Below are 27,355 nucleotides of genomic sequence, written 5' to 3' on the forward strand. Positions count from 1 at the left end.
CGCTTTGCATTCAAACCATGTACCATTGTACTATTGTACATTTTATAAAAAAATATGTTTTGAGAGTTAGTGACTTTAGCCTGAGCGACAACAATATACTATTATCCATTTTTTTCTGTCATATTTATGGCGTATATATCGTCTTTAAGAATGCCTACTAGGTTTAAATAAGTAAATATATTCATCAAGTTTTAACTAAATAAATACAGGAATCTATTGCAACTTAGGAAGTTCAGCGGTTTTTTTATTTGTTAATAATATCAAACTGAGCCAAATATTATTAAAAAAAAATAGTTTATTATATTATCAGCGTTAATTTTTTTTAAAGATTATGATTTTAAAGATGATGTACCATAAAATCATCACACATGTCTATGGAAATGTCATTGGTTGGAGTGATGAATATAATTTATTTCTTAATTATTGGGTAAGCGTGCTATCTTTTTCTAAGTCGTTTTCTGTTCCTAGTTTTGAATATCCAACAAAAATCTTAAGGTATCATAAGAATGATACAGTCCATCTCTGATAGAAATTCTACAAAGATGATTGATTGCGGAGAAATTTAATAGCCACGTATTTTTCACATAATTCTCTCTTTCCAAGTGGATCGAAAAAACTTTTAACGCATCAAGTATAAAATATAATAAGCCTAAGCATAAGCCCTGTAGATGCCTGGACTTCTATATTACCTTCTCTTAAATGTTCTTCATCTCTGTTGTAATATGTTAATATAAAATATAAAGTTGAAATCTCTATAAATTGATTAGTTCACAAAACTATATTTCCCATAACATCCAAAAAAAAACTTTAAAATAAAACTGACTGGTCAAAAACAATACCGATTTTACACAATAATTAGTAGCGCAGATAAAAAAAAGACCCCTATGATGTTTTTTTTTGTATTATTTATAAATTTATTGCATATTCATAAATAATTCAAACCGGGAAAACTACATAACACTTAAACATTTCAAGATGAACTGTCTAAAGTAGGAATAATAATTGACGTGTGCTTAAGAAGATATATCGACAATGGAAAGGCAAAAGTTTTTAAGCGACGTGTAGCCAATTTTTGTTTTTTTTTTTAATAAAAAATCTCATCAACTATTACTTTTGGGGTTCCAAACCGTCATGTCAGTAGGGTTGCAGTGAGTCACATCTTGCTGGAGGGTGTGATTCTATTAAATGCTGCGAATTTCCAGTTGCATTCCACTGGCAACACAACTGACTAGTCCTACTCGTTAACGTCCGCGTCGAGATCCCCAGGCAATGGAATCACACTTAAAATGGTGTGATCACCACATATAACGAGATAATGAAAGGCGAGTTTCTGGCGCCTCCAAACCAGAATCAACCAGCTAAGGGAAGGTAAGGAAACCACTCTGGTCATCTTATCATCACTATGGCGAATACATCCAACGAGCAGTTGTCCTGGCCTCGGAGTAGCGCAGGACCGAAATGCTTTCGATGTAGTGATTGCCAACGTCGGGACGACCTGATAAGGCACCGCAAAAAGAAGATATACTATTAATGTTGCGTTGTTTATAGTCAATTTATATAGACAATTTAAACATAGGATTTTGTATTTATTTAAAAAAAAAACATTTATTTACTGTAAAGTTGCTTCATGACACGTAGTAAAACGAGGTCTGTATGCAAATAAATAGTGGTGAAGAGTTTTTTTCTCTCTATCTATTTTTATGGAGATACGGCTATATATTTTTTAAAATAAAAGACCATTCCTAAACCATGTTTTAATTGAATAATATTTTTTGTGTTTGAAAGTTTTTTTTTTGTTCAATTAACGCATGAATGTGTCAACCATATCAAAATCGGGTTGTGGTCCTGTGGCTAGTGTCTCGGACTCACAAACCAAAGGTCCGTGGTTTGAATCCCACTCTACCCCAACTCGATTCCATTTTCTAATAGTGAGTTATTTACAACTCGTTGAAAATGGCCCTCAAAATTAAATATTTGGTTAAATCATAAGAACGCAAATATTTCTTTTTATAAAAAAAAAAAAAACCATTGAAGTCCATTGTCAAAATTTTAAAATCTAAATTGGCAAGAACATGAAATTTATAAGTAAGTTTAAAATTTAACCAACTCGCAGTAGTTTAGTCAACATTTTTTTAAGTAGGCACAAATGTTTGCAGACAAGTTGGATTTCACTCCTTGGGGAGTTATTAAGATCTAAATTAAAAAATATGTCAAACATTTTTTAGAAGGAAATATGGAAGTCTAGACATTTACAGGGTTTGTGAGATGTCATTGGCTGCTATAAGTGACCACTTTACACACTATGTAATATTCACTATTCGCCCTATGTTAAAACATAAGAATAAACAATTTTAAGAAATACATTAAATGAAAAAGCGTCTACAGGAGTCGCTTAGTTGGTAAAATAGTTCATCCTGATGAATCTCACCCACAGCAATATAGGTTTCACTAAACTCTTTTACTTTTACAAAAATAACAGATGGAAGAGTTGAAAAAATGTTTTCAATTGATTGAAAGAGATTTCTTAAATCAATTAGCCCTCCAATGAGCATTACATTGCAGGGGCGAATCGTCAAAATATGCGATTATGCACAGCTTACCATTATATTTTACTTTCGATAATAATGTTTTATAATAACCATGACCGATGAAACTAGCCGTTTACCTCAGCGTATTCCCAAGTAAACCCAAGTCAGCTTTTTTAGTACTAAAACAAGCTTGCAAATTACTATTATTATTTTAAGATTCTCTATTTGGAAAATAGTATTTCGAACATTATTTCTGAAGGATTATTTTTCTTTGGTAGGATACCGTTGACATATTATGTATCACAAAAGACATACGGCGTTTGCAGTGGCCGTTTTTGGCACTATTTATTTCAAAAGGAACCGGCCAGTGCTCAGCGTTGACAGTCAAAGCATAATGGAAATATCTACTGAATGTCATTGTGGTATTTGTTAATAATCTTTTGTACAAGTAAAGTATTAAACTAGTGTAACGTATATCGCGGGGGTTATAATAATTATTGTTTGAGTTGATTTTCACAGAACCATAGAAAAAATAGTAATTAAAAATTAAATTAATTACATAACTTATTAATGAACTTTTTTAGTAGATTACCTATAAAATAAATCACCGCTCGCTACTGTTACGTTGTTCAAAATGTTCAATAAAATAAATGAAAAACGAATACTAATAATTTATTTTAATGAAAAAACAAATGTTAGACGAAAAGTTTATGCCATAGCGACCCAATTAAGAACATACAAACTGTCAAAGCTGTTCTTAGTATATCAACACGATCTAAATACATCAAAGCCTCTAAACTTTAATAACCAAGCATATAGGAAGTACTCGATTAACATGAAAATATCAGGTTAATGATTTTATTTGACCATTTTTAAAAACACATAAATACCATATGCATAGTTTTTAATGACGTACTTTTTAGTTTCGACTTTGATGATCTAATAAATTCATTTTTTAAATAACCGTTGTGTTCAGATAATGAAATGACGATAATAAATTATTAAGTCATTGATAGGACCTGACAGTGGTAAGACCGTTCTCAATTAAATACGATTAGTTCTGATGTGAAGTGATAGAATAAGTTGCGGTTCCAGTTCTATGGGCATTTTTTAACGCCCATTTAACAAAATACGGCCAAGACGTACTCTGAAACGGATAGACAATTTTAGAATATATTGGCTTCATACTGCCTTCCTAATTAAATTTAAGCTTCTCAATAAATCTAAGTTATCTGTTTTTGTCAATTCAAAGAAATTGAGATTATTGACTGACATTCATTTTCCGAGCGGAGAATAGTAATGATGAAATAAAAGTCCACTTTTTTAAACTTTTAGACCACTTTTGATGCAGTGAACGCGCTATTAGCGCTAGACTTCCAAAATCCCTTCTCAAAATACACTTCTCTTCATCTGTTGAGATGGTCTTGGTTATTTCATTTACTATTAGAATGTTGCCAATAAATAAGAAATGGGTGCTGTGCTAGTTTGAACGTGTTGAACAAATTGACGCCGAAAGAACAGCTAAAAATATGTATCTTGCGTATGTTGATGAAAACTACAACAGAATAAAATAAATATGCGAGCCTGGTAACAATTTAAGACGTAGTAGATTACGAAAGAGGGACTTGTACGGTCCTATTTAAAGAATGGACCATACTAGACTCCCTTATATTGCGCTTCATAATCAGCCTCATGGAACTCTTCCTCGTGGATGGCCTCCCAAAAGATAAAAGGACAGCTGGAGATCCACCTCACAAGAGAAACAACCCTCTTGAGAACAGACAACATACAAAGGTATACAGCAAGGAAGATTTGGATGAATGTTTAAAACGAAAACGACGAAAGAGTTTTCAAGACTGATCCAGCAAAAAAATTCTTGAATATGAAATACTGTCAGAAATTGAAATAATCGGCGTGTGTGCTTTAACCTTTTCCTCACTAAGCATCCAAAAATTACACATGATTTGAACGGGGGGACCAAACGACCCCAGTGCCTACTTGTATATGGCGTCAGGAAAATAACACTAGGATGTGTTTATGACCGTGCAATAATTTATTCATGTTTTCGCGTACACATATTTTACGCATTCGTGTATAATATTCATTTTTGTTAGTTTGCCGAATGCTTATGTACATAAAGTGAAATTGAGCCTTATTTTATTTACGCCTTTTTTTGTTTAAATATTAAAAAAAAAAAAAAAACTTTTTCAAAATTTAAAAACCAAATCAGGAAAATGATTCTTTCTATTAATTTCACGATCACAAAAAATATACGGCAAATAGCTTTAATAATACTTGAGTTATCGAATTAAAATCAGTGTATGGAGGATTCTAATCCTCCCCTTCGGTCCGGCTAGATCAAAAGATAATATGTGAATAGATGTACAGAAAACAACGCATGTATGGAAAGAATGGCATTATTTCCTATTACTATAATTTTAAGGGGATACATCGTGTTTTTTATATTTATTTATCAAAATTACAACTTTCGTGTAAAGTAAAACAAAACGTGGCTCAACAATAAAACTGTGAAATGGTATGATTCCATGGAGGAGAATTGCCGTCTAAATTGCCTGAAAGTTTTGCTCACTTTAGTAAGTTTCTCATTCTATCACAGGTTACCGTAACTGTTCAAAAGTCAATAAAACCTCTGGTTAGAGCATAAGTTTACTTTAACTGCAAGGTTCTAAGTTCCTCCATTCCTTTCGCTACACTTGAAGGAACAGTTAAAATTTAATCGCCATACTTTTAACATTACTCCGCCGTTTAAGAAAGTTGGCTGGGTTCATTTTGAATACGATTGAAAGATAAAAATAAATTTTGAACATTTTTGTGATTTAAGGTCACGGGTATAAAGAATTGAGTGTCTGAGGTCCAGCGTTTTATCTTTGTCTCTCACTTCACATATAATATTACTTGAAGTCGCACTGTGCCAACATTTTTACCATATCCGTATTTATCATATATATCCATAAGATTTAATAACAAAATAAAACTATGTAATAAATTAAATAATAATTGAAGCTCAATAGGATCAAAAAAAATTTTTTTAGACGGATTCCTTGATTCAATAAAATTTCCTCGCTTTATTTTTGCTGTATTTTATACGGGTTTTGCATCAGAAAAAATGTCTATACTTTTTCTTTATATTTAAAGGACATTTTTTAAATATTTTAAACGTTTAAATTATTTACACTCAATTTTGCAAAAGTACTCGTATTACTTGGTACAAAATATTACCTAATCTTTATCAAAACACAACTGCTTCGTGTCAATGCGTACAAATAAATTTGACATTTAAATGGAAAGAATTTAAAACCGCAAAAGATTTTTTGTTGTTAGGTGAAATAAACCTTTAACATCAATTTAGGTACCAAAGTTTTTATTAAATATGCGTGATAAATAAATTAAAGATCGATTTGACTTCCTTTTTTTAAATGTTTTGCTCAGTAACTTTTAAAAAAATTAGTACAAATGTTTATTTTTAACAAATCGTAAATAAGAGGCATTTTCAAAAAAAAAAACAAAAGTAACGACACAAATAAATTCAGCATCGTCATTTCTCATTCCCATTCGCACCCAGTGCATAAAGCCCGGCATTGTTACTCCAATTGCAATGTATATGGATCATTTTTGTTACTCAGAAGGTACGGTGATCAATTTTACGCTTTAGTTGTCAGTCCAGAAACAACATAATATTGCAGTGTAGTAACGTCAAAAAACGTTATTTCCCATTAAACCTGCCAGAAATCGAACCAAGGACCTAAAGTATGGTAGACAAGTGTGCCAACCACTTCCCTACAAGGCGGACTTTTTTTTAATGACTATGGACGAATTTTTTTACCTGAGAGTAGTCAAAAACTCATCCCGGGTTCTGGTTGTATTAAACACACAACTGTAATTTTCTTGCCCCCGAATACAAATTCAAATTAAAATCTTTGCCCTCAAAGAAATTATATTCGTGGGTAGTTTTTTTTGTGTTAAACGACTCTGGATAGACCACCCCCTTGAGTAAAATAATCAAAAGAACTCAGTTATTTTGATTTATTCTCGTAAAAGGGTAAAATATTTCATCTACCTGCATCTACGAAACAGTTAGATCTACCCACCCCTTCAGGTAGCTTTAAAGTATCCTCGAATCAAAATAAAAAATTAAGTAATTAATATTTCATCTGCCCATTTTTTAGGCTTCCGTATAACGATCTTCTTTCGGTTTTAATTAAAAATTCCGTCGGTATTATTAACTAATCCTGACAGGAAAAACAGTATGTATATATCATTATCGCAGATAAATCATTTTTTCAATCATGAAATTAACATGGAGAAACACATTGAAATATTTGATTTGGAATACTTTTATAAGTTTACGTTATCGATTTGTTCAATAAACTCAAATAAAACCCCTCTATTATTGCATATTTATTTATCTGGCACGTGTTCAAGTGATAATTTCACTAACTTATTATGCAAGAGGTTTCGGGTAAATCAGTTAGGTCAACATGAAATATTGATTTGAAATGGTGTTTTTACAATGCATTATTATACAATCATTGTACTGGCATATGTGTGATAGTTTTCGGCTCGATGACTACTCTCGGGTAAAATTAATGAAATGAAATCGAGTAAAGATACGTCCGCCTTTTAGGGTGTAAGTTTGTCCGATCGCCTACCATGCTTGAGGTCCTCAATTCGATTTCTGGCAGGATGGACGTAAAATATTAGTTTTAAGCGTAGTAATTTACTCTAATATATCGTTTTTTTTTGGACTGGAACCTCAAGTATTAAACAAATCACTTTACCTTCCACGGAACAAAAATGATCCTTTAACGCCAAAATTTGAGTACTAATGCAGTGCTTTATGCACCACTGAAGATGGATAAGGAAATGATTATGTACTAGCATCTGAAGCATTAATTAATCATCTTACCGTCATGTAACAAATATAAAGTTACTTAAAAAAAATTTCTTTTTTTAAAAGATGTTTTTTTATTTCATTATTTAGTCTTAAAATAGAACAAACATTATATTCGAACATAGCACATATTACAATATATTTGTTTCCATATTCAAATGCTATATTAATTTACCAATCGTTGATGCTTTTGCTAATGGAAAATTTTCAACTATTTATATTAAACTATAACCCGACAGACGTTATCCTGCCCAAACGGCTTGCCTGCCAATAGCTTGGAAAAAGACTTTTCATTGATAAGTAGGCATCTAGTTACTTGTTTATGATTGAATTCTAAAACTAAAAATTTATTTTATTCAAATATTGAATTGAAGTATGTACCTAATTATCAGTTTATGATTGAATTCCAAAACCAAAAATAATTCATTTTTAAATAGAGAATTCTTTTTACAAATATCAAACTGGGCTCTCCTCACCAACAGGGGTGCATTTTATTCGTGAATGTGATTTGATTGTGAAAAAAAGTATTGAATGTCAGTTAATACTTATTTATTTTTACCAAAAATCCAGTAAAAAGAAATAAATGGGAAGAAATTATAAGGAATGTAAGGAAAGAATCTGATTCGGATCCATAAAAGCAAATGTTGTTTGTAAACATTAAAAACCAACCTTTTTTTAAACACAAAAAGACAACATCTCTGTAGCTGTAAGACGTCTTGTAATCTAGCTCCTATCTGCTATAATTTTTGATTGATCTTAATTGAAAACGAGGAACTAGAATCCCAACCGTCCATGCGCTCTGTAGCTGCAAGACGTACTGGGATATTTATTAATTGTACAGCGCCCTTGAAGTGATTTTCACAAAAATGGCGCTATATAAGTTATCTGTGATAATAATAATAATAATAATAATAACATCCTTCCATTTTTTTGTATTTGCATACTCGTCGAATGCAACCCTGATGAGTCGATGAAAAAAAGATTTATGCCTCTAACTTTTTTTTACAGATTCGATTGAAAACTTTAATATTATCTACAAACACGCGCAGCGCAAAGATCTACATTTTGCTGAAAGCCGCACGTAAATCGGTTAAGCCGTTTAGGAAGAGTTCAGTGACGTCACACGTACAGACGAATTATATATATAAAAATAATTTAGAAACAATATATACATATTTTAACTAAGAGGGATCGAGGTCTGACTTTTCTTCACACAAACTTATTCCCGTTTTTTCTCCTTGGATTATGGCACAAGAGCAGTATTTTTCTCAAACACTACAGATATTTATTATTTACATGTCTTCTTAATTTCGTTTATTTTGGGAAATTGTTTCTTATGGGAGGTGGGACTATCCAAAAACCCATAAAAGCATCCCGTTTTATCTGTTGAAATCGGACGTACATTAAACAAATTTAATAAATAATTGAATTATGTTTCACATATTAAAGGATGAGCAATGTGGAATCAGATAATGAGTTTGGAAGGAGAGAAAAAGAGGAACCAAAGAAAGGTAAGAAATATTAAAAAACAATAAAATAAAGGCAGGTCAGGATTCTAAGGATCATAATCATCATAATTATCATCAGCCGTCTCTTGTCCAATGGCGAAAATAGGCCTATGCCTTTTAAAGATATAATATGGTAATGTTTCAGGCGTTTCTTGAAGGTTGCAAGAGTTCCTATACGTTTCCTTAAATATCCTAAAGTTGAAAGCCTAACTGATGTCAAATATAATCGTAAAACTTTTCCACATTTACTTTCAAAGAAACTTATGGAAAAAGTGGGCATTGTATCATGGTTTCCCTGGGTCTTGATGCCGACCGACGCTGATGGCTTAAGAATAATAATTCTAAAAGCAATAAATCACTAGGATCATAATTCAAACAAGACGTCAGATTTGAAGGCGGCAGAAATGCATTTATCTTTATTCCTCTAAATGTGGCATTTTTCTTTCAATTACCATCCACAAAACGTTAAATATGGAGGCATTTAAATTTATTATCTTTCATCCATCAAACATATTTCTTGAAGCTAAGCTAAATGACTAAGACTTTTTCAAATAAGACAATGAACAAAATCTGAATGATCGAATAAAAAGTTCTAGATAAATTATGTTTTTTTTAAATGAATAACCCGCTAAGCCTCTTCTTGAGGCTTTTCAACGGGATAGAAGGAAACTATAAAAAATATACTACAACATCCAGACCAATTGATAAAAAATCTTTCTTGCATTTTTTTCTTGCAACTGGCGAAAATAGAAACCGCGACGCTAGTTTTACTGTTAGCTGTCTTACCAATTGCCCCACGGCACCTGTCTGTTGATAAAATAATTTCATTAACCCTAAGGTGACATAGTCTTGTACACTTTTTTTGCGTTTTACAGGAGAAAACGCCCTTTATTTTACGTTTTTTAACATGAAAATACTATTTGAACTAGAGATGCTAAAAAAAAGTATAAAACAAACAGAACAGCTTCACAAAAAGACAAACTGTTATTTTAAAAGGGTTTTTCTTTTAAAATTGGTGAAACCATTTTATAACTGTTACTGTAAAGAAAAACTAGTCAGAATATGTCTTGTCAGGACGGTTCCTTAAAAAAAAGCAATTTTTAAAGGAGGCCTCATGCGGTTACTTGAATTAAATTTTTTGCCCTCGCTGCTCTAAGATGTTATTTAGAAACAGTTTTGCAGTTAGTGAAACAGTAGCTGTTACTGTTACTTATTTTAAATGGTTACTATTTCAAACACGGCATATCAATAGTTTTTCTAAAACAAAAAAATATTTCAGACGCACGTCTGGAATTCATCAATTTAAAAATATTTTTTAATGCGTATTTTTTCTACATTTATGGTAATAATTTAATTAAAAAGACGTTTGGTCGTAAGATTTTAAAAGAAAATAGTAATACTCACAGTTTGTATGTTACAATCACAAATGTATCGATCTGAGAAAAATGCAAAAAATCCATTTATTTCGTATGTCAAATGACAACTGGTTGAGTCGTACGCGTGATTTTGATCGTATAAAATCAAAAGAAACGTCACAAATCCGAAATATAAAACAATATTTCGGTACTGTAAAATATCTATTCTATAAGTTCCAAATGGGAACATTGGTAGCTAATAGGTTAAACACTAGCCGTGGGTTTGAAAAATTGTTATACTTTGGACGTGTCAATTATAACCATTATTTAACTTTTTTTTTCAATAGAAAATCAAATAAAACTATACGTAAGTAAAAACAAATCTCACACAATATGGAAATAATAAAAGCACAATCAAATCAAATATTTTTAAACAGAAATAAAAAGAAAACTAAAACGAATCATGGTTCTCGGTAGTGCCGTGAATTCCGAATCAGAGGGCTGAGGTTCGCACCCTGCTGTATCACAAATACTGGTCTGCCTTGATCATGCTACATATTACCATACCTACGTTAATTTTGATTAATATCTGAGATTGTTTAAGTAAAGTTCATTCAACGTAAATAAATATTTTATGCCAATACATAAAGGCTTCTGAAAGCCTGTCTATTGGCTAAAAAAACAAGCTGTCTATTTTTTTCCCATCGGCGCTATCAACTACTTACCATCTTGAATTAACTGGCATTTTAATAGTTTCTCCTGGGTCCCAGTTTAGAATGAAACCAAAAAATTCAATACAGTTTGTATTTAATTCACAAACCATTTACCTGAATAAACCCACAGTCCGCCTACGAATACAAAAATACTATAATAGATAGGCAGATAAAAAATCTTGGGATTAAAATCGTATTTTATCATCACCCTTTGTAAGAATAGCCCCGTGAAGTCCGTGTAACTTGACCGCATTGTGAATCACTGGCTCTTTATTTTGTCTCATTCACCATATGCTCGACATAAAAAACAAACAAAATTTAAAAATAACCCGGACACTAACATAAAAATTATTGAACAACCCTTTCCAGATGAGTAAGGTAATATGAACAAAAAGATGAATGAGGTGTTTTTTAAAAATAAATTATTTTAAATTGATATCAGCAAAAGGAAAAAACACTTTTGAGAAGGAAGTATTTATGTCAAGGTATTAATAAGGCTTGTAACCTGTCATTGGCTATTTTTTTATTAATTTGTTCCAAAAAAAATTCCACACCCCCTCGCGGGGGTGTCCCATACCGAATGAAATATTTTCCATAATTTTGATGTATGTCTAAAACATACATATTTTTTAAAAATAATTTTCCATCTATCCCATAAGTAAAAAATAATAAAAACCCATTTTTTACCCATTTGGCCTCATCTATTATTCAATCCGTGCGCCTACCATCTCTGTTACCCACCCCTTGCTAACAACTTTATGGTGCAAGTACTTGCTAATTGTTTTTAAGGACAATAGAAGTAGATTGTACACTTTTATTGAGAAGAAGACAAATTCTCTTCATATTTGTTCACCGTTTTACTTAAACATTTATATTTCTTATGGTCTTCTTAACTAACTTTTATTTCCGGGGATTCATGTAACACCGTGGCTTTTGAAAACAGTTAACAAAATGAATTCTGATGAGTTGTAGAGTATAAATATATTTTTTTTTTTTAAAAACACACTGTAAAAATAAATCTTCTAATCCAATCTAAAAAACGCAATCAAATTAATGAAAATGATTATACAAAGAAACAAAATCGAAAAAGTGAGTAAACCTCTAAGTTAATCAATTAAAGTTAAAAATACATTGATATCTACTTAACATTCTTGTTTCTCAGATTTATATCTGACATCCCTGTGTTACTTACATAGCACATTAACTTTAGGACACAACAGGTATTTTATTAAGTCTAATCTAATTTAAGTGCATAATTAAGTTCGTATTATCATGACTATAACGAGAGAAAAATTATCACTTAGTATGGTTTGATAATCTGAACCACACAAGAGATGAAGGGCTACCAACCACGACAGGTCAAACCGAATCACAATAACGCCTCATCTTTTTACCATTGTTTTTAGTTTTTTTTTATTTCCATGCTGACAAAATTGACGTTTATTGCAATTAAATCTAATTTTGTTATTCGTCGCTTCTCGTACCACCGTAGATTGGCGGCAGTCACTAAAAGTGGTATGCATTGAAGATGATGAGATTCGTTCTGCGTACAGTCAGGGTTTTTGAAAATACCCGCGTACTGAGAACTCTTTACAATTCATAGGTGCGAAGTAGACTCGAGAGTTGCTCGATGATTTGGGGGCCACATAAACTGAAGTACTCTCTTATGATAGAGAAAATCCAAAAGAAGTTTCTGAGATATCTCTACATGAGAGAGTGCGGGTATTATCCTTGGCTCTACCCGACCGAGTTTCTCCAGTGTATGCTTGGCTACAACAGTTTAGAGACTAGAAGGGATGTGTATTTGACTACACAATTTTATCAATAGTTACGTGGTATTGTCGATAATCCTGAGATTATGATGAGCATTGGTCTGTATGTTCCTGATAATTACCTATGACAGCGTCAGCATAGATTGTTTCATATTCCAATATACAGGACCAATCTGCCGATGGTTATGCCTGTTGGAAGGGCTACTGCTATGCTGAACAACATCGCTCTGAATCTGTTTCATGTATCCGAAGGAGTTTTCCGAAACAAGATTCTCCTACTACTTTGACATGAATCTCTTTCATGCATTTTACATATTGAATGTATGTTTGTAATGTATATGCTATATTTAAATAAATTAATTGAATTGAAACTCCTTTCGATCCTTGGCCATTCTGATGAATGCAATGAATGAATTGCTGCGTTTGGTATTTCAAATTACTGCCTAAGATTCCAAAGCTTTCGTGGCTTTTTACGTATATTTTCTATCTTCTCTTGCAATATGAGCTGGAGAAAGGCATATTTTTCTACACAAAATATGCGGTAATTCGTTTTTTGACGGTTCTTTTCATTTATTTCCATCAATTTTTAAATACATTTTTTAAGTGTAATTATATTTATTTTTAAAAACTATCGGGATTATATGAGAAACATTATAAAGCTTAGTTATGTATTATCTGGTTAGTGTAATCATCATGTGCTTTGTCAGGTTGATTTAAAATTTGTTCCCAACGTAATTCTTCAAGTGGTAAGGTGAGTCTTTGTAGTGTTCCATTATTTTTGAATGTAGTGTATTTGTCTTGCTTTTTAAAGTGGTAATATTTTGGTTGTCTGGTATAATATTTGTGTATTTCAGCATTTTTGGTAAATGATTTTTCATCATCTTTATCAGCCATTTATTTATTTGCCATTTATCTTTATCCCTATATCGGCCATATTTTATTCTTATACAGGGTTGAAAGGTACATTTTATAAATTGTGAGTATTACATGAGTACACGAGATTACTAGCTGTTACACTAGGTATAATTCATGTTCTGAAATACCTAGCAATCAAAAAGTTTTAAAAAAACAGGCTTACTTCGTATATATTTATTTGGAGTATGTCGACTCCAGTGCGACAACTTTTACAATGCGCGATGGCCCTAAAAATTAAGATATTTTAACGCGTTATATGGACGAGGCGAGCATGGTTCATATATCTGAGCTAGATACCCCAACACGATCTTACCTTCAATCAAATTAGTTTTAACCCTTTAAGACCTGAATTAATTTCTATTTCTTAATATGAACTAAAGGCATTATTTAAAAATTGTTCGTATTTTTTGTTTATCTTTAATACCCTGTAATAATTGTTAAATATTTAAGTAAAAGGGTGTTTTTACACTAGAATACTTCATAGTCCCTGGACTGGTACCTGAAGCGTAAGACTGATCATCTTACCTTCATGTAACAAAAATGATCAAGATACGCTGCAATTGATGTACCAATACAGTGCCCTATGCACCATTAGGTGCGGAAAAGGAACGATGATGATGAGAAATTTTTAAATATTCATTATTAATGAATCAATTAATATTTGGGTTTTCAATATAAATAATTAGTAAAAATTCATTTCACACGTGTTACAACGTCAACTACACGTTTTACAAAATATTATGTTCTTTGTGTCCAGGTGGATGAAGAAAACAGTATTGTCAGTTAAATATAACAAGAACCCTGGACGAGTACTTTCGACTAGATGTTTGCTCTAAGGTAAAATTCCTGAATAACTAAATCGAGTAGAGATAAGTTCGTCTCGTTGCAAAATGATTGGGACGTTCACCTACCATTCTCGTGGTCCTAGGTTCGATTCCTGGTAGTGCGAGCGTGTAGAATTGATTTTAAAGGTTTTTAAAACTTTTGTTTCTGGACTAGCACCTGAAGCGTAAAACTGATATTCCTCATCTTCATGTAACATTTGATCGAGGTAAGCTGCATTCGGTTTACCGATGCAGTGCCCAATGATAAAAGTGATATTATTTAATCAAGTAATTTTATTTTAGTAAAATAGGTTTAAAACCGAGCTTGAACATATTTTATAAAAACATTCAGTCTTATTGCTCCAAAACTAAAAAACTAGCTAGAAGCCGGTGTTAAACTAAAAAGACAAACTTTTTCGAATAATGCCGACTTCGAAGTTTTTTTTTTTACAGTGTATACTTTTTTCATTATTATGTTTTTTACTATGTATTATGTTGGATATTTTACTGTTTCTTAAAATACATTTTTTACTTTGTTTTTTTTAATATGTATTCTACCATGTTTTTGATTATATTGTCACTATTTTTTATGCCTTGCTTTCTTTCCATGTTTTGAATACTGTATTTTTTATTTACTTTATTTTACTGTCTTAGAACGGGAAAAATAACCATAGTTAGACAGTCAAAGCATTTTTTTATAAATGTGTAATTTTGTGTATGTAATATAATACTTAATATATAAAAACATAAGCAGAATAAAAATTAACGTACCTATGGATACCTGTGATTAAATAACAAACTAGCCGCTTTTCATTTTCAGTAGGTACGGGAGAATACAAATCTCAAAGTTTGTGTACGTTGGAATGAACACCCGGGTTGAAAGCGTTAAATTAGATTAGAGCATTCGTGTGATAGGCCAATAAATCCCTCTAATATTTATAAATTAATTACTTACAAAACAATAAAAAAAGGTTTCAAGTTATTATCAAAGATATAAATTCTTTGTGTTTACACGATAATGACAGTTCTTTAACCTCAACAATATATTTCTGAAATAAATATAGGCTTTGGTGTACTAAGTGACATTAGCCGATTACGGACATGGTATATCTTAATTTTTAAAAACTTATTTCATTGCTGGCAAACGCACTATTTGGTGCACCATGAGGTCGACTAATCTCCTGAGAGTAGCCAGTAGCCACCTAATAAATGAAAATGACTTATTTAAAATCAGTCCATCCTAATTCTTCGCAGTCTTGTGGAATTGTACTAACGCACAATCATAAAAACTAATCGTTCGTGAAATTTATTAGTAGACTAAAAATGTATTGGTACGGTTTAAGTAGTACGCGATCTAAAATTGTTGCAACAGAAATGTAAAACATTTTTGAGAAGAAAATATGAAAATCTGGGCATTAAGGCACTAAGATATTTTTACTAAGCCAGAATGATGAATGTTACACAGAGTGTAAAGTGGTCACATAAACTAGCAATGATGCCTCAATGCTATAATAAGATACCTCAAGACATTGCTCATTCTTTCAAAAATTTATTCCCAGCTGAAGTCCTTAGAATCGGAAGATGTCAGCTGGATGAGGTTCTAAGAATAAAAATTTAATGTTGCCTTCAATCTTCAATATTTAATGTCTATTTTGCATTCATTTGGTTTATACAATATTTTTATATCCGTCATTTTCTTAACTTCGTTTTAAATTGATTTTTTTAGTTTTTTGAAATCGAACTGTTAGTGATCAATTTGTTAAAAAAATATTTTTAAATTTAAATTTAATTTTTTTATTGACTTTTTTGTCGTATATTAATTTAATTTTTTTTTTTTATCATTGTTTTAATTTTTTTTACTTGTTCATAAATGTTATAAGGATTTCATTTTTGGTATTTCTTTATTTTTATTACAATGTAGAACTATATTTTTTATTATAATATATTATAGTGTATATTTATATTATAAATGTAGCTTTAGACCAGGTATTTTTTAATCTAGTAAAGATGCTCTGATTATTTGCTTGCAATTTAGTTTGATGTCAAATATTTATTTTGTTTTATTTTGTATCGCATGTACTTTTATTTTTTTGCCAATAAACGCCGTATTCCGGCACTGAACCTGAACTTGAATGATAGGTAATAAACGCTGTTAATACCAAGGCTCCCATATTCCCATCTCCAAAATGTTTTTTTTACCTCTCTGTTGCAATACCTGTAGACCTAAATAACTCCCTAGAGAAGAAAGCCAGCTTGTCTACAATCGTTTGGACATACTCAAAAGATTGTCGATATAGTATGCGTTAACGTATTATGCAGTAGACACTATCTTTTCATTCAAATAATTAAAATTATAATGTATGAAGAAAGTACAATTATACATATTATATACCGAGTTGTAAAATTATAAAATAATATTTAATGTTTGCAAAAAATCTGTTTAAGATAGTAAAAATTAAATGTAAATCAAATTTAAGACAAATGTGTGACTATAATATATATATATATATATAAAAAAATGTAAAATGAACTTCCTCTCTAAACACGACTTTTCACTCTATTAGAGAGGTAGAAAGGTTATTATCAATTATTTATGAACCAACCATTTTGTAATTTACACAAATTTTGTCAATATTTTTTTTCAATAAACGAAAAAAAAGAAATGTTGACTATTTGAAGGCATCGAAATTAATATTATGTGATATTGTTAACATTTCATTAGCGATTCCTCTTCTCATTTTTGCCTTTTTTTCATTTTGTTTTGATCAAATATGTGTATCATCATCATCATCATTCCCTTTCCGCACCGAACGGTGCATAGAGCACTGCATTGGTACACTAATCGCAGCGTATCTTGATATTTTTTGTCACATGAAGGCAAGATGATGAGTCTTACGTTTTAGATACCACTCCAGCGACCATGAAATATTATAGTGTAAAAACACCCTTTCAAATAAATATTTTATATCAACCATGTCGAGAATTGAATCCTAGAACTCTTGCATGGTAGGCAAATGCGCTGACTATTACACCACGAGGCCGACATTATGAAAATAAAAAAATAAGAGTAAAACTTGTAAATCTAATTAAAATATAAAAAAATAATGATTTTCTATAGCCAAGATTTAATGAAAACTTGTTTATGGCAGTTTTTTAATAAATCCATAATTATAACTTCCATGAGAATTAATAATTTCAAACATGATTTCTTCTGTAACAAACTGCCTATTACTAAAACAAACTAAAACGTAATTTCCAATACCTATCCGACTGAACGTAATTTGAATTTAATTTTTGTGCCTTGCGACGGGGCAGAGAAAATATTAATAACACGGTACAATTAAAGTAATTTATAGTTTTAATAACTTGAACCAGTTCTAGACTTACTGTTGGCAAGCGACTTGTGACCATCTTTATTTTATTCCATCTCCAGTACTGCCCGGGAGAGCTTCATCGAAACTTCCAATTACACCGATATGATCCGTGACAGTCACAGTAATTGTTCAAACTGTCAATCATAAACACTGACTAAAACTTTAAAATTTGCACTCACAAACTACACTGAAAATTCATTGATAACACCGTAATTAGATTTTACACAATTAGTTCAAAATCATGTAGAGAAAATAATTTATATGAATATAGAGTTAAAGCGACGTTCTCACGACACTAAACAATGCGAACAGTCGAAAATGCGGACGTCCGCAAACGTCACATAGGAATTCCGATTGGAATTTCAAATAATCATTTCGAATCATTCGCGCACTGCTCTGTGAAACAACCGTTTCCACAGCGCCACAGACAAAATACTTTAATAAACACTGCACATTTATTACCTTATTTTTTCAAACACCGTTGTCTCTGCTTTTTAGCGGATTCTGGGAGTAATTCAAAAAGGGGTTCGTAGTTTTGTTCGATCGGACTTCTCGCGCGCGATATTGTAGAGATGGAATGAAGACAAACACAAGCGGCAATCTCACGCCGGCCAATGGTATTGGATGGAATGTTCCCCCACCACGACAGATGGCAATGGTGTACCTACTACCTACCCAGTACCTCGCGGCAGCGGACCAGGGGCGTTCGCACCGGATACCGATTCGGAATCAACGACCGTCCCATAGATAACTGCATCGAATTCCAGGTGAATGCTGTGAATAATATTCTTAGGAGAATCGAGTACGCTTCTTTTGAATAATCGACAACAAAAAACGTACGGTTAGTATAATGCATGCAAGTCCAAAAAAAGAGTTGTAATAATTATTTGCTTTATCAACACATTTCAAAACTAGATTGAGATTCTTTACTGACATAATTATCTTATTCTTAGTGGTGGGGGTCAGTGCTATGCAAGCTCCTGACGCCACTGCGACCTGTGAAGATTTATTGTGACGGGTACCCGTGATTATTTTTATATAATTAACTTCCTGAAAATTGAAAAATCTTTTACATAATTTAACTATATTTTTAAAAAAAATTAATGATTTTAATAGTTATCCAGAAAATATTATTGTATTAATAAATGATGAAATTTTATTCATTTGAGAATGATTAAGAGGTTATTAAAAAAACGGTATTTACCGTGTAATTGTTGTAATATATTAAATATATACATAAAGTGTGTATAAACGGTATTTATAATTCTGAATCAGGTATAATTGATAATGTTCGAAAAGGGTATCTGAGATGGTTTGGTCATGTGGAACGAATGGATGACAAAAAATGGTAAAACAGAAATATGTGGCGAAAATAAACGGTAGCGGGAGACGAGGACGACTAGGGAAGACGTGGCATGATCTGATAAACCATAATCTTAAGTCTGGCTATGTCAAAAGCCGGCAGAACCGAAGGGCATATATGACAAGATGTATAAATGTGGAAGAAGTTAGAAATGTACGCCAGGTTAGAAGTGTGTGGCGGTCCATTCTTTCTGCCTACCCCTGCGGGAAAATGGCGTGATTGTAGAAGTAGTAGTAGTGGTATTTACCGTGATTAAATACAGTTCCTTATTTCAAATTTATACATAAACAGGTCAATAATAATATCTCAAGGAACTATAATCTGTAATCAATTAAAGCCAGAGTTTACTCTTAAATATTATACATCTTTGATAACAACTCCTATTTATTTTGGGACTCTACATAAAGATAATTTTTAATATTTTTCAATATTTTTATACGTTAAACGTCCGTAGGGCTTTTGTAATACAAATTCGCTTAATACATAATAAAAATTATAAACAATAAAAAGTAGCAGTAATACAAAGGTTTAAAAAGTAACATTATTAAAACATGTTTAAAAAGATACAATAGAAGTTATTAAAAAGTACGCAATTTATTTTTTACTTTTTACAAAGTGTAGTTTAACATATTACAACAGAGATAGGCATTTACAGGGCTTATGACCTGTCAATGATTGATTTAAGTGGCCACTTTACACACTGTGTAACATTCACCATTCTGCCCATATTAAAAAGTCTGTATTCCTTCAATTATTTCCTCTGTTGATGTTTGTGAAGTTAAAGAGCTGATAATATGTAATATGTTAATATAAACAGCTTCCCAGGGAGTTAAATAATAATAATCTATAAAAGTTTGGACAAACTTAAAATATTGTTGATAAAGTGTCATTTAATATCTGGAAGAATAAAACCGATTATAAAGAAATAAAGAATACACCCACATAATTACACCTATATACAAATATGGAAAGATTATTTCATCAATATAGTAATTAAGTAGCAAAAGAGTGACTAATTTAAACATTGTTTTTACTACAGTATTTGAGTTTGTTCAAATGTTTGTTTTTACTGATAACTTATTTTTGTGTACTTGACATAATTTTCGTGCTTTTCGTGAAAATTATTGGCATTCAGATGTATTCGCACCAACGGAGATAACTAAGAACTGAACATACTTTGTTTGAAATGATTTTGTGTAGAAACTACATCTAAGTCTGGTGGTCTTAAATGGAATCCTAAAGTTTATTTAATTTAACAAGCATGGACAATATAACATTATTCACAATATTATGTGGGAACTAAGCTATTCAGTTGAATCAACAAAAGCTTTAACGATGCAATGTTGAATAGCATAGTACGAACAAGTCTTAAGCAGGTAGCTTTGATACGATAGGTCTGATATTGCTTGCACTCAGAAGTAGGTATAGAGGGTACCTAACTACTAACTACCTACAGTACTGCAGAGTGCAGTACCCACGCTGGGAATAAACGATCAGGTCGAATCCTTGGAATGTGTTAAGTTTACGGCATTTACGTCTCTATGCACTATGCACACATGCACTAATGCACACATGCACTGCACAATGCAACAGATTGCACTGGACAATAAAGAAATAATATTGAAAAAAAATTAATTATTATGTCAAAACCATTGTAGTCAAATACCTACTGGATGCTAACCGCGAGAGATTTTATCAAGAACGACAAACCTGTGGCTTTGGTAAAGAGGAAAAAGTCACTTTTCGCTGATTTATTTGTATAGTTTATTGTTGTTTAATTATTTTTTTTAAAAAAATATTTAACAAATAACAACAGGGATGGAGAATACCTTAAATATGGGAATATGGAAGTCTGGGCATTTACAGGGCTTATGACCTGTCATTGGGTGGTTTATGTGGCCACTTTACACGCTGTAATATTCACCATTTCGCCTTTGTTTGAACATCTATATTTCTTTAATTCTTCCATTTCTTGATTTAAGTGAAGTGAAAGAGCTGAAATGCCTAGACTTCCATATTCCTTTATTTAAGGTATTCTTCATCCCTGTTGTTATCTGTTTTACTTAATGACTTCCTAGGGGGTGAAATCCAGTCTTTTGTCTACGAACATTTGGACAAACTCAAATATTGTAAAAATTTATTTATTTACCCTTACGGATTATTACATTCATTTTACAAAAATAATATAAATAATTTTTCAATCATACTCTGTTGTTGATAAAAATATTTTTTACATCGCTTGAAAAGTTTGTCTGAGTCTTTTGTTTAGTTTTGTCTGGTAGTTTATTGTATAATTTCAGTCCCTAATTTATTAGAATCGATTTTCCTTGTCTCGTTTTGGAATGTTGTATGTGGTATTTTTTAATATTTTTGTATTATATCCATGTTTATTAGAAGTTTTAATTCTTTTTTTACAATAATATCAGTGGCTAACTTATGAATAAATTTTAAAGATTCTAGTTGAAAAAGTTCGTTAACATTGAATTGTTTGGTTCTTTTAAAGAGTTCTTTAGTTGGTGTTAGATAAAGGAGGTCATATACTACCTTCAATATTTTATTTTACTGTCATTGTAGTCTGTTTATATCATTTTGGTTTCCTGTTCCCCGTAGTTGTTGCATATAACATATTTTAGATTTGACATAGGCTTCATACATAAGATTTTTTTCCATATTTGGAACACAGTTTTTGATTTTTAAAAAAAGATTCGAAAACCATGAATTTAATCAAGAAACGTGTTTAGAAATTTTGCATGTCAATAAAAATGGTTTACGTTTAGATAATTTAGAACGATTAGAAATTAGTACAGCCATTATTAAAAAACTTCAAATAATAAATAATCAATTAAATTTAACTTCGAGTCCTCTTTTAAAACTATTCCCGTTATGATTTATTTTATCTTCTTTCTCTCTCTTTCTTTCAATTTTCTGTCTCTTTCATACAATATTTTATTATATAAATAGCAACGCGTGTAATTATAAGTTAGTTAAATTCCTGACGATGAGGTAGTAACCTCGAAACCGGTCGAAGTGTACTTAAAAAAAAATTAAGTGGTTTATACAAATTTAAAAACAAATAAATGTAAAGATTCGATAATTTAGAACTTAATAAGTTTGAGGAATTTAAAAAATAAGGTAGGGACTAATTCCTTTTTTGCTAACGAGTTTCATGTCTAACACCTTTTTTTCTTTACACATACGCTTTTGTTAGCGATATTTTTTATGTGCTGAAACACTGTCACGAGCTGCGTTGGCGGGAAATGTATTTCAAGATGGTGGTGACCAAACGAGATAAGCTGTCATTAGCTAAAGAAATTCCTGTGTGGGATGATACAGTTAATTTAAGACAGCTAAACGCATTAGCCATGTAGGATAGCAATAAACAATACCGAGCTAACTGCAAAATTATCACACTGTGTGCGGTCCCAGTGAAACCATCGCGAATAAAAATTCATAAATTTAGTTAATACTCAGTGCACGATAAAATAATAAAATTTAAACCATTATTTTTGCCGTCAAACATTTCAATAAATCGCATCGCATAAGTGAAAATGCAACTATTTGCAAAGTCGTATTTTGAGATACGACACATGTGAGAATTTATCAACTCAGTCATAAGTAAAAACATAGTTTGTCATTTGATTCTAAGAAAACAACCAATTTTTTGCCACATTTAATATATTTTTATAATATACTTTTTACTAATATTGTTTTTGTAATATTGTTTTGACTGGTTTTTGCTTTACCTATATGAAACTAGCTTTTACCCGCGTCTTCGTTTAAGTGGTAGTAGGGAGAAATTATTTAAGTAATTAATTAGTTGTGCCGTTTATCGATAAGAGTTTTTGTTTATCAATAAGAATTTTTCTAATGGATTGATATATTTTATCAAGATTAAAAACATGTTGGTTTTCCAACTATTGCAATGAAAAAAATACGATGATCCTTTAGTTTTAGTATATGGTGACGTAGCAACTTTATTATGTTCAAATACAATATACTACTGAAAAACTAAAACGAAAAGCAAACCAAAGTTATCATAGATATAGCAAGTCAATTACAGAAATTAAACGAATTAATTTCAAATTGATTTGTTTTGACATCCCACCTTACCGCCTGCTTATTTTCAAATAATGTTACTCATTGTTACAATATTTCAGGATTAAAAAAAAAAATCGGATTAAAAAGTAAGTTGGCTATTTCACTATGCAGGAAATTGAGTCAATCGATCGCTCCGTTGAGACGTGAAGGACACACATTCGTGTTTATGATATAAGTATAGATGGTTGGGAATTTCTTGTAGAACATTACCTCATATTTAACTCATTTTGTAATTATTGTCGAAAAGCTGCCTATTTGCTTACGAGGACAGAACTATTGTAAGATTAAATAAGGCTGTTGTGAGTTATGATTGCTGTCTAACCACATTTTTTTTCTATTTTTTAGGATATCAATTTCATTTGTGGGAGATATGCCACAAACTACAGTATTCTTTTAAATCGATGGAGTAAAATATCGAGAATAACACTGCAGTAAATATGTATGATGTTTGATGCCACAGTGTTATTTTTATATTTTCAAAGAACTACCATAAATATTTATTAAAAAAAACTGACCATTATAATGTCAACACGCTAATTCAATAAGTTACAAGCATGAATAAAATTGAAAAATATTGTTTTTGCTATCCTGCAAAATTGCTATGAAAACATACCACATTACTTCTGGGTATGCAAAAAGACAGGTTATATTTGTATATAACCACTTACCGACTTTTCTATGTCTACCGGTTTCGAGACGAACCCTTATTAACGAAAAGCGGACTGAACGACGCGCGACGAATCCAAGAATTTTTATGCAATCTTATGTAATGTGTCGAAAATGTTTGTTTTGTTCCAAATCCAAATGTTCTAATTTTGAATATCTTCTTTCTTGATGTAAGGTATGTACCATAATAGGGAAAGGATGGGAAAGAAAGGTAATCAGCCAGGAATAATATCGATAAATGCCGTTATTTACTAAACACCATTCTCTTCGTCAGGACACTAATCACACTAACATGCAAATCGCACTATATTTATTAGTTTTTATGTTATGCTTTTAATACCCAATTCCCCGACAAAACATTATTTATATTTGAAGTAGTAACTTCGTAGTAAAAATATTATTTTGATTGTTTATTAAAGGCGAGTACGGCCTGAAAGCAAAGCATTGTAAACAATCAATTATTGAACATGACGTTGGAAGATTTACATGGTAGTGTAATAAGTGTCCCGACGAAGAGGCGGGTACGTCTCGAAATCGGTAGACATAAAAGAGTCGGTGAGTAAGTGGTTATATACAAACATTTAATTCGGGCTGTGTTCCCGTGGCTAATGATGCAGACTCATGGATCAGAGGTCCATGGTTTTAACACCACTCTACAACGATTTTATTCCGATTTTCTGATGGTAAGTTATTTACTACTCGTTGGAATTAAGGTACATATTACAAGATTGCAAATATTATTTTTTGATTTATAAGCGGAAAAAAACGTTTGGTGAAAAAATTCAATATATAATGAGTATATAAAGTATTTCATATTATTTATGAATGCTCAAACATGGATAAAATTATGACAACTCAAACCAACCAAATACTTAATTATGGTAAGTACCAGAATCCCTTGATTTCTTTATTTTTTCTTTCTTTCCTTCATCTTTGTTCAAACATTTAACAAAGAAAATTTAATGTTTATCAAGTTATTTGAGAAATTTTAGATTTTAGATGTAAAACAATTATATATTTTTAGAATTATAATGTTTGTGAAAGCAAATTATTCTACCAAATCCCAAAAGGAACACTCTCACACTACCAGATGTCAAACTAGAGGACAGGTCATGGGGTTTACCACAAACTCTGAATTCGGCCAAAGAAATTTCAGGTTTCTGGGCCCCAAAATATATTTATTTTTTTAAATTTTAAATTTTTTTGCACCACAATAGGCCAGGAGGCCTAATTACAGTGGTGAATTACATCACAGAGCACCCAGGCTTGAGAACAATTACATTTTAATTTTTGTGTCCTCACCGGGAATTGAACCCGGAACCTTCCGTGCGTGAGTCAAGCGTCTTGACCACTACACCACGGAGGCCGTCATATTCAATATGTTACCCAAACTTGGCAAAACCATGACCCGGATTCAATTTAATAAATTTGCAAAAAAATGGTTACTGGGTTTAGGTCGAGAAAAAATGGAAAATGTACTCAAAAACATTATTTAATAATAAATGGTATAAATTAATATTGTTTAACTGTATAGTAAATTAACTAGTAGGTAGTAATGTTATTGTTTATTTTGCATAAAAATGTCTGCCTTAAAACAGGTTGTATCTAGTTAGGTAGACAATGATACAGAGAAATCTATTACCTATGTGTGTATGTAGTTGATAAAATTTGTAATAAATTATTTCTGTTAATAAATCATCATTATTTTTATTATTCTTAATAATAATAAACATTTTGCGAGATTAAAATATATTTTTTTTTTAATAAATAAAAAACTGGTTTTAGGGCATCAAAAGGCTTTGATAGACTTAATTACGAATGAATTTTGGGGTTAGTTCGATAATGTTTGTCAATAACTACAATCGATGGATATACCTTCATAAGAGAGTACTTTATCACTATTGAGCAATTAACTTCACACATTTAAATACAATAATAAATTTTAGTGTGTCAATAATATCACACAACAAATGCATATGTTTGACACCCCTGCAATTTTATCACAAATTAACTTTAATGTACCGAAAAAGGACAACTCGCCAAACCTATTAATACCATGGGAACAATACTTTGGTCATCATCAACAGTCATCAATTTACTTTATACGCTGGGTTATAAGTACCAAGATATCGGTGATTCATTTCATATGAAGTTTAGAACCTACGAGGCGGCCCTTCTCTTATATTATTTCATGGGTGAGAGTGAGTGAGGGTGGGTGAGGGTGAGAGTGAGTACGTGGTAGTTACAGATAACAGTGTTTTTGTTTTGTTTATTATTATTTATAATTGTTCTAATTTGATTAAAGTTTTTTTTGTCCAAAAATAAAATAGACGAGTATTTAAATAAAATGTTTATTGAATAGATAAAATAATCTACAAAAACATTCATGACTGCACACCTAAAAGATATCATAATCATTATCATCATACCCCCCCCCCCACCTCCCCATCCGATGGTGCATAAGTCAGTGCATTATTATACCAAATAATGGTCATCCGTTACACGAAGTTTAGTTGTTCAGGCTTGCGCTTCAGGCGTCGGTATAGGAACATGTAATATTGCATTATTGAACCACATTTTTAGTCAACATTTCATGTCGACTTTCTTAGAAATCGAACTAATGGAAAGCAAATGTACTAACGATCACACAACGAGGTGGACATGTTTCTAGTGAACCAGTCAATGACAGGTCATAAGCCCTGTAAATGCCTTGACTTCTGTATTCCATTGTCAAAAATGTTTTTTTTCTCTGATGCAACAAATTTTGATCAAAATAACTCCCTAGAGAGGAAATCCAGTCCGCTGCAAACATTTGGACATACATAATCGATGAATGGATCAAGCCCAATAGGTAAAATGTGTTCTGTTTGTGAAATTTGGTCTATGGGTTTATATAAATTGGTTATGTTTTTATGATTATTTTAATATATATTGCTTTTTATGTTAATGATAATTAGGTTAATTAGATTGATTATGTTTTTTATTATTATTATTATGTAAACTTTGTTAAATAACTAATTTAAGGCATGTTTCACTTTTTGTAAAATGTTTCCCTCAGCACGGGACACCCCAGAGAGGGCACATTATTCCGTATAAAAAAAAATTCAAGCATTGTAAAAGTATAAATAAATATAAAAACCAATGTTGAAAATAAGAATTATTTGTATGAAGTCTCATCATCGCATTATTCCATAAATTTCCAGATATTTGCGATGCTAATTTCAAGCGAAGGGAAATATTTTCATACCTAAAGGGGGAATGTTAACATAATTTATTAAAATTTTATAAAAATGTATGCTAGACTCTTTTATGTAACGTAATCCAAGT

The 27,355-nt window shown here is 31.3% G+C and overlaps 1 protein-coding gene across 6 annotated transcripts in view; it reads right to left on the minus strand.

The window, feature by feature from the left end:
* Nucleotides 1-27,355, minus strand: part of LOC148283830 (EGFR adapter protein-like) — a 478,123-nt gene that overhangs the window by 73,595 nt on the left and 377,173 nt on the right. Inside the window, exon 1 of one of the 6 annotated variants that reach the window (XM_088243136.1) lies at nucleotides 17,915-18,524. The exons of the other annotated variants lie outside the window; for them this stretch is intronic. Within the exon in view, the coding sequence (XP_088099262.1) occupies nucleotides 17,915-17,938 (24 nt within the window). The 5' untranslated portion in view covers nucleotides 17,939-18,524. Of the gene's footprint in view, nucleotides 1-17,914; nucleotides 18,525-27,355 lie in introns of those variants that run through there. 6 annotated transcript variants of the gene reach the window in all.

Source organism: Micrasema longulum, unplaced genomic scaffold, assembly GCF_059751315.1.
Source record: "Micrasema longulum isolate JH-2025_06_02 unplaced genomic scaffold, ASM5975131v1 h1tg000191l, whole genome shotgun sequence".
Classification (NCBI taxonomy): domain Eukaryota; kingdom Metazoa; phylum Arthropoda; class Insecta; order Trichoptera; family Brachycentridae; genus Micrasema; species Micrasema longulum.